The sequence below is a fragment of the Pholcus phalangioides genome, unplaced genomic scaffold (assembly GCF_987345545.1).
Source record: "Pholcus phalangioides strain wild (caught in Gottingen) unplaced genomic scaffold, Ppha-v1.0 ptg000011l_1, whole genome shotgun sequence".
Classification (NCBI taxonomy): Eukaryota; Metazoa; Arthropoda; class Arachnida; order Araneae; family Pholcidae; genus Pholcus; species Pholcus phalangioides.
The window spans coordinates 60,951,466-60,963,614 of record NW_028301604.1 but is presented as its reverse complement, the minus strand read 5'-3'; the positions used below and the strand labels follow the sequence as shown (position 1 = coordinate 60,963,614).

The following is a 12,149-nucleotide window of genomic DNA, read 5'->3' as shown; positions in this document are numbered from 1 at the left end:
CATCAACAGCAGAAATATATATTATATATGTTGTAGCTTCTATTAACGATGCTTGCAACAGACAAATAACATACATATCAACAGATTTCCAGCAAGTGCAACATTATAGTGTTTTTCTCGACACAATGACTGAGGGGTTTATAATTGTTTTATTTTATATATGTTGAACGCAGAATAACAACGCTCCTGTTGTTCCTGGTTCTTGAAATGATAGCTCGGGAAAGAAACTGAACACACGGTACAGAAAAAATTAGTTATCATTTCTTTGTTACAAAAACAATCGAATCATCTTTTTCGTGAGAAATTCGTTACACTGCTGACGACATACCTACCTGTAAAGCTTCCCATTATATTAAAGTCACCTAAATTGAAGAAAGAGCCAAATTTTATCTTAATTCTGATTTTCGTTGATAGGACAGCATCCGCAAAAGAAAAACCTTCGTATATATTGATTTGCTAACCACTCACTTCTCTATGGTGAGCGAAAATCAACAAACTATATAAATTCTCATCATAGGGAAAACAAGCATACCGCATACAAATGAAATGCAAACTACGTCTCGTCAGTAATTTTTTTTATATATCTTCCTATATCTGAGTCAGGCAGTTCTGGTCCCACTTCAGTGCTTCAACACTGCCACGATGAAGATATATAAATTATTTGACTTGGTATATAATTTCTCCTCTTTGATTGTAGCTTTCATGCGTTTCTATACGTACAATGATGATCAGTCACTATATATATGTGTAATGTCTCTGACTACTGATTTGGGCGGAATGCTTCGAATATAGTGCGTTCGATTTCATGATCGTCGAATTCCTTCTAGTGTATGTGAACTAAACCTAAATTCAGCAACAAGTAACTGCACTGGTACACCAGATAAATGCAGCGTCTCATACATATAGATATATTTATGCCGTCAGCAGCAAGCAAATACACTGCAACTCAAAGATCCAACAAATTATACAAATGAGAGGTTGAAAATGATTTCTTCTCTAACGCGTGCGGTTTTTTTTTCACAAACTTGCTTTCAGATATAAAGACTTTACCGTCAGGTATTTGTGCCGCTAAAAGTCCATCGGTATATTTTTTAGACATTTTCTTAAGCTTTCTATTTTACAGCCACTCCGGCTACGAGAGAAATGGCAACGTAAAATATCATTTTCAGTTCCCAGCTTCCACCTGCAAAGACGTTTGGTGATCCATTACAACCATCATCTTTGCAGCTACAGTACTGGACCAGAACATTGAATGTACCAGCACGCTTGAAGCAGTCAGGAGATTCTTTCTCATTTTCAAGGTAGCCACAGCTTCTTATGAAGCGATAATCATCTCTTACTAGGAAGAAAACAAGAAAAATAAAACACGATTTAGCGATTTAGTTGTTGAATCTGAAGCATATCAACAAACTCTTGATTCAGTTCGAGAAAATCTCAAAACACAAAAAAAACTTATAAACATAGATGAAAACTGTTTATAATTGCTTTAATTGTTACAATGCATCTATACTTATAATCATAATATAATCATGTAATTGTATGCATTCGTTGCTTATGATGTAATACATGGTCTCAGTTTCCAGTCTGAAGTAGGTTTTTAAGCTGAAAAATTTAATAGATTGCGAACTACTCTACACGTATTTTAACAGCAACTCTTGCATTATCGATTTCATTTGATTCTATCTAAAACTACGCTACATGTAGGTGAATGATGCTGACAGAATTAAATTTTGAATTAAAGACATAAGAAATTTTGCAAGTTTAATGATATTATTGTAAAAATATTGATATGTTGTAAAAAAATATTTCTTAAAAACATATTTTCACGTTATTTCATTACTTAAAAATACGAGTCCGGGTATTTCAGACAAGAATATTCAAAGAAAATCCAGTCAATACATACCACAACTATTTTTTATTTAAAATATTTTTTTGCGTTTTTCTTTTTATATTTAATTTTTATCTATTGACTGAACTTTCTTTCTCTCTACAAAACGTAGCATTAGCACCAAGAACTTTATTGCAAGAAAGCCATATAAAAGTGCAATAGGAAAATATTATTCTTTAATGTATTAATCAACTTGTCCGATGTACAGGGTGATGCTGAATTCGTGGGACAAACTTTAAGGTTAGATAGAACAATCCTAAACCAGCATTTTTCGTCATGGAGTATGCGGTTGAATATGAAAGGTTGAGGTGCAAACTCTGTAATAAAACACATTGGTGACACATTAATGACACCAACTTTGGCGAGAGATGAGGTCTCCAAAGGTTTCAAAGAAAATCGAGTATACAATGTCCAGGAGATGGACCACCGATAAGAAATCGAGAGAGAAGAGAGATCGCGAGAGACGGGTGACATATGTGATGAGCTCACCGTATGCAATTCATTACAACAGAAATGCAGTTTTTGAGTAGTTTAGAGTTTCCCTGCAAAAATGGGCCTATTTCATTATGCTGGAACTACATCCTCCCACGGACATGATTGGATTTCGGTTTTTATTAGTGCAAGGACCATCAAGGTTATGCTTGCCATGTTACAACCACTGAACCCTTGGATGGTTGGGGAGAGTGGAGCAAAACCGGGTAGGGAATCATCTCCGAATATAGTGTTGCGATCCATCCGAAAACATAAATTACTGCTCTACAGCCCTTAAAAAAGTTTGAACTAAGAATAGGAGAAGTGAGTGGTTACTGTGCGATTAAAATTTTTTTTTTTAAGTTTTTAGGTAGAAATAATTCAATTTTTTTTGCTTTATATTATCTGCCGCACTCGGCTATATAATTGAAGAATCATAATCGTAAGTTCATGAGTGTATTTGTTATTTTTCAAGTAACACTTAAACACATCAGTAGAAAATTGAAAGCATCACTGAACAAAATTGTTCCATTTTGTTTCATGAATGACAGTGTGGGGCAAAACCAGATACTATCTGGTTGTAGTTTAAATCATAATATTCTGAAAATCAACACTGAAGGACAAAATTAAGGAAGCTCAAAGAGTTCCTTGCTTCAGAAGCAGCAGTAAAAAGTTATTAGAAGAGCTCGGAAGTTTATAATATATAGGCACTAAAAATGGTTGAAACAGGCAGGCAAAAAGGCACTGAAAATGCTTAAAATATAGGCACTAAAAAAGGCATTTATAAGTTATGGCAGGAAGGAAATATAACTAAAAATGGTATAGAGTGTCCAAAAACTAGCTGAAAAAATGGTTGCACTTAATCTGCCTACTGTTTTAATTATAGTTTGAAATAACTGTATTATTATCCAAGTTAAAAAATGATTTAAAGACCAAAATAGAATGTTAGTGGACTCTCAGGATTAGGTTAATTCCAGGGCCACCACTGCCAGATGCGGAGCCCGTAGAGAAAATGATCTGTGGGCTTCCTTCGAGTTCGAATAATTCTTGTTTATTTGCTGTTTTATTTGGAATAATCATTATCACTTTTATAGTTGAAACAAAACTACTTTATTCTTTTGTTGTAAAAAAAAATTAACTTCGTTTTCATGTTACCACATATGCGGGACTCTTTCTAGCTCGCACCTATCGCACATCCCTGAGGGCGACTGGTTAATTTAATCGAATGCTAAGTATGTATATAAAATGAATGCATCATGGTTGTTTGCAGTGCATTTATGGTGTAAAAAAATAAAATCAAGACAACATGATCCCCAGTGTCCTGTCTGTTCCTATCCCGCTTTATGTGAGCCAACTGATGACCTCTAGGGACAATCATCGGTCGTCTATACATATACAATGCAGTCCAATACCTGAGCGAGACTTGTTATGGGAAGCATGTAGAGACAAACAAATTTCTAATTTTCCTCTCCTTTTCTAACATGGGCTGTGTTAATCTGAAACCAAATTATTCAAGTCTAACACCATCTGGTCAAAGCAAAGTTAATGCATGGCAACACCAAGTTCCCTATCTCACTTATTCGCGTATAAGTGAGGCTTGGAGGGCTTTCTGATGACAATTAATACTGGTAGTTGGAAAATTTTAAAAAGCAATTCTTTTGTTCTCATTTGCTCAAAATATCCAAGTTGTGCGGGTTACCGGCCTCTGAAATTCACTAATAAACTTAAAACAGTGTAAAAACACATTTTTACAAAAATGTTTGAAAATAGACAAAAAAAGACATTTATGGCATTTTGCCTGAACTTACGGTCTCTAGTTATTAGGCCGTTATATACAATATGCTACCAAAGAAGCATAAACATCAACATCTCACTAAGATTTACAGTTCAAATCAAGACAAGAATGAGGCCAGTGCCGCATTTGTAGACTGGGCTCGCGAAGTACTCTCGAATAAAGAGGAAAATCGCACTTTTAAATGTGGTTTTTGCAATTAACGTGAGAAAAATTAGAACTTGAGTTTTCCAGTAATTGGAAGTATAAAATTTAAAATATAAATACAATTAAAAATAATTTTTAAAAATAAAAAAATGTATTTCAAAAACTTAAATTGGTCATAAAAGGAGGAGGATCTTATTTTTTAAAGTGAAATGTGTACAACTTGAAAGACAAATGCTAATTTTTCATTTTTTAAAAGAAACTTTTTAATAAATACATTTTTTTACATGTATTTCAATGAGTATCTGGTTTCGCCCCACGAGTGGGGCAAAACTGGGTATTATATCGTAATGATTAAAAAATTATTATTCAGGTAGTTGAATATCCATTGAAACTATGACAAAGTTTTGTATAATTTTTTTTGATGTTTCAGAATAATGTGGACTAACATTTGGTACCTAATAAAGCATTTAGTATCCGGTTTTGACCACTTTCCCCTACATATCGCATTAAATTCGTTGGAAAATATAATATTTGCTACTGGTGAAGTGCTATTGTGTACTCTCTAAAAGCACCTCTAATGCCTTTGCTATTTGCGATTCAACCAGGGGCGGCTTAAGCGACGGTGCAAGGGGTGCGGTGCACCCGGGCGGCAGCCTAGGTTATCATCTGAACAAATAAATTTTTAAAATTATGAACAATAAAAATCCTCAAGACACCACCGCTATCACTCTTTTGAGCCATACATTGATAACGAATATGTTGAGGGAACAGACAGGGCCTGAGGCCGTAATACCTGAAACAGGAATGGAAGCACACTGAGCAAGTGTGCATTTTAGTGCTCTCGCCCAATTAATTTTTCTGGAGCTGTCAAATACAGGCAAAGAAAGAATTTTCGGGCTTTTCTCACTTGATCAGGACGTGAAGCACCAGAACCCACACTCCCCTAGTTTCTGGGCTTGGATCCTTGGAGTAGGTATTCCGGCGTTAACAAGGTTCAACCTCTTTGTTGGGAATGCGCGATTAATTAAAAAAATCGACTTTAAGAAGGAAAATATGATGGCTTGTCAATAAGAGCTGTCATGTGGGTAGAAGTTATCTGGCGTAAATTAAGAACGGTGAAATAATTCTAGACCAAAAAACGGGACAGTTTCTATAAAAACGGAACGTATGGTCTAGCACATGTTTTTGGTAAATAATGGTGTGCGGATTTGGACGGATAAAATAAATCAGGTTTATCCCAGAGTGCACAAGACTGAAGCTCTTTCAGCCTCTCACCAGCGTCGTCTTTAGGGGCGGCACTTGAGCCTTTGCACCCGGGAAACCAAGGGAAGCTCGAGTAGCCCCTGGATTCGACTAAACATTCTACGATCAAAAATCCTTGTTTAGGTGTCTTATATCACTTCTTAAAGTTTATCCCATAAGTTTAAAACCACCCTGTATAAAACATTAAACCAAAAGAAATAATCTTCATTTTGCTAATTAAATTTACGGATTTTATATTCTACCAATTTTATTTTGAAAGTACAATAACAGGAAATATTTTTTGAAAAATAAACCCACGTGTTCAGTTCGAAGGTTCTGTATCGTACTAACAGATATTAAATTCATTAATTCGTAAATTCGTTACGGGTAACTGACAATGAATTCTCTATAAATTGAGAGAAGGTATTTACATTGGGGCCATTCAAGTATTACGTCAGCATCGATGGGGGAGGGGGGTTCCGATTTGCTGACTTTTGATGACAAGAGGGGAGGGAGGGGGTTTGGATGATGCTTACGTCATCAACCACCCTTTATGGAGATATGAAATATTCTTAATGGCATCTTATTCGGTGCGCCAAAAAACGGAAAAAACCTTTCGATAGTTAATGGGCACCTGAACTAACATTTTACTTATTGGTAAGTCCCCTAAAGAGCCACTTTAATTATCTCTAAATGGTTCATGGATCCTTCAAGTGCTCTGTAAATGTTTCCGGGCCGCTTAAATGTTCTGGAACTGTACCACACATCACTCAAGTGATCCGTAATTATGCCACGGATCACTTCAGTAATCTGGAAATGTTCCGCGGGTAACTTGAGTGATGCAGAGCCGCACTGGGGGCCGCTTAAGTGCTCTAATACTGTGCCACGTGTCAATCAAGGGATCTTTAAATGTGCCACGGATCGTTTAAGTGTTCTGTAACTGCGTCGCGGGTTACAAAGGTGATCTTCTTTGAATGTGAAAGTGATCTTTGGCTTACTTCAGTGACCTGAAAATGTTCCACGGGCCACTTAAATGCTCTGGAATTGTGGCACGGGTCATTTAAGCGATTTTTAAATGTGCCGCTTAGTTCATTTTTACAAAATTCGGTTTGGGGGGCAAGCCACATCAGATAACCTTTAGGGCCACATTTGGTCTGCGGGTTAAGGGTTTACCATATATGGCTTAAAGGGTGGGTCCCAATGAATTTCGCGGGAGGCGCACGAGCTCTCGATGCCCTCCCTCCCGCGTACGTTTCTGATCCCACCAATATGCGTTAGGAGGTAGGGGATGACCAAATGACCAGTGATGACCAAATTTTGCTGACAAGGGGGGGGGGAGGGGGGTTACAGTTTTGCTGACTTTTGCTGACAGGGGGGGGAGGGGGTCAAAAATGGCTAAAAATTTGTTTACGTAATACTTGAACGACCCCATTTAACCTGTATGTTTATATGCGTATGCTCTGAATAACTGATATCTTACACACAGTTTCAAGAATATGTTACTATGATCCGAATATTCTAATTACATGAGAGTCGAGTATCCTAACGTTACTTACCTTTCTGGATTATTTTACGGCAGACAGTAGCTTTCTGTTTTGGAAGATGCTCCTTGTCACGCATGTCACAATCTGTGAGAGCGAATGTACTGTTCCAAAAAGGATCAGCACAGTTTCTGTCGTAGTGAGAGTTACATTCCCAGCACATGATTGCATTACCTGATAAATATCAAAAAAAGAGAAAAATATTGTAGTTACCTTTTTCTTAGTGCCACGGAAAAATATTGTATAACATCTTTAATTCGAGTAATTTTTTTGAAATACTAGTAAGAACTGTTTTACATTTCACTAAAGCATTACTTTTGGTTTTTTTTTTGCATATGCCATCAATATTTAATTTAAGTGATGAAATTGAGAAATTAGCACATGAAATTACGTAATATATCATACCCAAGGGACTATCGTTGCAGGATTCACCATTTTCAGCAATTTAAAAAGAAAACCAATTTAAAAAAATTGGACGAAGAAAATGTCGCATACGTTAATGGTTTGTCGAACTCTCGTTTAGCACCAATTACTGCACTCATTCCGCTTGGCATTACTTAAACTACACTACACCACACTAAACTACACTACACTGATAAGTGTGATATCTCAACACTTATTTCAAGTCTAATTTTTATCATTGTTTTCTGCATGGATTAGGGAAGAAACGAATGAGACTAATCCGATTCTTCTAATAAGGTCCATAGTTTCTCGATTGCACTTAGGTGAATTAAGGAACAATTTAAGCCATATTTCAAATTTTAGAGCATTATTTTGCATATTTCAGAGGAACAATGAAGACAGATTTTCCCCCTAGTTTCATTTCCTACATTTGGCGATTTTTCTACAATATTAGCAAGTACAGGGTGATCCAAAAGTTACACGACTTTCGAAAACTCAATAACTTTTTAAATATGTGCAATAGGAAGATGCGGTTTTCACAGATATGCGTAGAAACTCCTAGAATTTTATTTTTCATAATTTAAAAAAAAATTGGAATAGTTACGTTTTTTCATTAGATGGCGCTATTGTATAACGTCAAAAAGTACTTAACGTGCATTTCACAAGTAGATGAGTTCATTGCGTAACATCCGCACAAGGATGTTGCTAGGATTTTTTTCAGATTAAGGTTTTGCTGTGTGTGTGAGAAACGTTTCTGTTCAAAAGTTCGATACATCTTGATCTGTAGACATGTTGTCTTTGCGAGAGAAGCTTATTAGAGTTAAACTGCATCTGATGAACAAAAATGTAACTATTCCGAGCTTTTTTTATTATGGAAAATAAAATCCTATAAGTATATCTGTAAAAACCGTATCTTCTTATTGTATATAGTTGAAAAGTTATTAAGTTTTCAAAAGTCTTCCGACATTGGCAATAATTGGCGATTTCATTTGTATAAATCTGTTATCATTTTTGGTTGGATGGCGATTTCCCGTATTTTTCTCGAGGAAATATAGTCAACTTATCTATAAAGGCATATTTTTATGTTTTTACGGCATATTTTTAGGTTTTTGCGGCATATTTTTAGGTTCTTGCGTCACATTTTTATGTTTTTACGTCACATTTTTATGTTTTACGTCACGTTTTTATGTTTTTACGTCACATTTTTATGCTTTTGCGTCACATTTTTATGTTTTTACGGCATATTTTTAGGTTTTTACGTCATAAAAATCCTAGCCCTGGTCATAAAGTATGCTGGCTCAACTAACATCATTTTGTTGACTTACGGTGTTGTTGCTTCCAGTCCAGTCCAACAAAAACAACTCAGGCTTGCGGTACAATATATCACGGTTCTTTTTTTTGCCCATTCATCGTATTTTATACTAGAATATCATATCACATTTGAAAAAGTTTAATTTCTCAACCGAAAAAAATATTAGTTGAGAGTATAGTCTGAGTATACCACTTGCAGTCAAAACTCGGTTTCGATCTGAAAATAAAAGGCAACTGATAATTATTCATTGCTTCATTCTGGTCGTGACGTTTGACTCTTGGACAGAAGTATATATTTTTTCTTTCCGCTGAGTAACCGAGAATTAAGATTTGGTAATCAATCCAAGTTGGATACTCGGTCAGCGACCACTCTTGGGACAGAGTGAGAGCCATGTTCTGGTTTGGTGGTGGTGGTCAGCGTGATAGTTTGTGTCCTCTGAAGGCGATACCCATAGCGTGTCGAAATGCATAAGGAATTTTGATTTTTTTCCGTGTATTTGGCTTTTTCGTTGGTGATTTTTTCTGAACTGATAATCACATTGAGGACCAGATCTGGAAGACTTAACAGTTAAACAATGTTTTTTATTATTATCGTATAATTCAAAAATAATAACTTAAAGAAATATTCATCGAGAGTTATAAAACATTTCGAAATTTAACTGAATTATATTTATGTTTACATTCAATATGAGAAATGATTTCATTTTGTATTTCATGATGAATGTAATAACCTAAAAGCTTTTCCAAATTGGGTGCAACAACTTTTGTTTAACTATCTTACATTTTAATAAAGTGAAAAACAATGGATCCTCAGAATAGCAACCACTGCTATTATTCTATCATTTCCAGTAAACCCGAATGAACATGATCTTCGACGTCCATATACTTGTGTACAGGGTGCATAGGTAACAGCACGCACGGCTGTTATTTCACTGGCGAACCATTGATCCTAGATGCATACTTCCAATTAGAAAAAATATCCAAATAACGTGTAGAACTCATTCATGTTGCAAGGGATTGTATAGTCATTAAAATACAAAAATTAACTTTTTATACGGATACCCTGTGCCCAAAAACCCGATTAGAAAGTTGTTGTCCTGTCTCTCCTGATGCCAACAAAAAGAATTCCACGTTTCTAAGTGCAATATTCGAATTAAAAAATATCGGGGAAATGTTGGGAAAAAAACACAGCGTAAACTGACAAAAAATGCTTTTTTCCCTTATTTATGCTGTTTTCCCCCAAACTTTCTCCGATTTTTGAATTCAAATATTCCAAGGAATATTGCGCTTAGAAAAGTGGAAATTTTTTTGTTGGCATCAGGAGAGACAGGGCAACTACTTTCTAATTATGTTTTAGAGCACAGGGTGTCCATATAAAAAATGTTTTTCTTTATTTTAATACAAATACAGCCCCTTGAACACGAATGACGTATCTGAGTTCTACACGTCATTTGGAAATGTTTCTATCTGGACCTATGCCTCTAGGATCAACGGTTTGCCTGTAAAGTGCTGTTACTTATGCACCTTGTATATATTTTTAAAACAGGTGAAAATATAGTTAAACATTTATTCAATCTCTGAACAATAGCAAATACTGAGCGTAGATGAAACAAAAACTAATGTATAAATTACCTTCTCCTACACGAGGAGAGCCTCGTAAATCTTATTTCACGTTAAGAAATAAACATGCCTGACATTTTCCAGATTTTTCATCATTAATCAGTTTTTTCAAACCACGGTCATTTTCTGCACACAAGGGCTTTCTAGATTTTTTCTTCGAAATATGATGGTAATAAACTATCAAGTGTTAATACTTAAATATTTTATTATCTGCGCTTTTTGAACAGAGCAGTACTCGAAAACACTTTTTGTGGCATTGAATCATTAAAAATAAATGAAAAAAAATATTTTTCTAAGATATTTTCATTGGTGAATAATGATGGTATATTTTGTGGGTTTTTTCTTTATCAAATATAAAGATCCGTCAAATGGACCATTAAAAACCCCTGATTAACAAATTACCGTATTTCCGAACACTTGCATGATCATTATAGTTCATTGAAAAACTTCCATGGTCAAAGTAATATTCGGAAACATGTCTGAGATTGATGGAGTCGCGTGACTTTAAGTCGACCTCAGTCTTCTCAGTTCATTCCTTACTACGACACAGAAAACGCTCTTCAACCCGATTTCACGCAATTTATTTCAATTAATAAAATCGAGAACAACAAAATCAATTTTTTAAAGGTAATACTGAATTGAAAAATCTCTACAAACAAAAACGATAAATTTTAAACAATCATATATGCATGCGGATCATAATTCCTTCTTCATTTCATCACCATATTTAAAAAAAAAAAACCATTTGGAACAAATAAATATATAAATAGAATAAACACCGAATTAAAAAAACAAAAGAAAGTTAGAAAAGTGAGCTATATATGCAATATGTTAAACACATTAAGATTAGATGCACATCGACCATATGGAAAACTTTTTACATAAAAAAGTGTTTGTCAGTTTCCAATAAATGTTGGAAACTAAGCCTTGATGGGGGGAAAAAAAGCGAGATTTGGCACACGCGCTTAACACTGAGAGGTCACGCAAGTAGCGGTAACATAAAGATTAAAAATGATGATGAAACAGCACGCAAACTCACCTAAATGAAAAGTGCATGCCAAAAAGAGGAAAACCACAATGACGGTATCGAATCTGACTTTGTTGATGAACATGGTGCTGATGATCGCCATAGTGCAATTATACTCTATAAGACAATGAAGCTTAAAAGGATGTCGGAAGGCCAGACGTAAAGGTCACTCGGGAACGTCCTGGGGACAGCAGCGAACAGCCAGCTTGAGAACAGTACTTGTAAGATTCCCTTTAGAAGAGATAGATAAATTGGAGAAAAAGAACTTGTCCTGGAAACTTCCGGTTGTAGCCACCAACACCACTTGCTATTCAGTCCTGGATAACGTGACTAAAATTCCTCAGTCGAAAAGGGTCCATGAAAACTGGGCAAATGGAGCGAACACGGCATAGAGAGGCTTGCGCTTCTTTCATGTAGAAGGTGAGAGAGGGAGAAGAATAGACTGACGCATGCTCTCTTCGTTGCACAGCTTTCCAAAATTTCCCGGATGTTATAGAAATCGATCCGTGAGGTAACTCAACGAATCTTCCTCCAAACTGCCCATTTTCCTCGTTTTTTTTTCAAGTTTTTTTTTTATTTTATTTTGTACCAACTGATTGGAAAAAAACCACCTCTGACAGTATTCGACACTAAAATTATTTCCCATTGAGTTATAAAGGTTTTGAACCTGCAAAACTCCGTATAGTAATTTTGAGTGCACTTACAATC

At 35.4% G+C, this 12,149-nt stretch overlaps 1 protein-coding gene across 1 annotated transcript; it reads right to left on the bottom strand.

Annotated features, from left to right (window-relative positions):
• Positions 1 to 131: 131 nt before the first annotated feature.
• LOC149080654 (UPAR/Ly6 domain-containing protein crok-like) lies at positions 132 to 11,816 on the bottom strand. The gene is made up of 3 exons (XM_089239840.1): positions 11,454 to 11,816; positions 7,097 to 7,255; positions 132 to 1,339 (listed from the first exon to the last, which is right to left on the bottom strand). Exons 1-3 carry the CDS (start codon positions 11,542 to 11,544, stop codon positions 1,113 to 1,115), a joined length of 477 nt encoding a protein of 158 aa, XP_089095966.1. The 5' UTR covers positions 11,545 to 11,816; the 3' UTR covers positions 132 to 1,112.
• Positions 11,817 to 12,149: the final 333 nt, after the last annotated feature.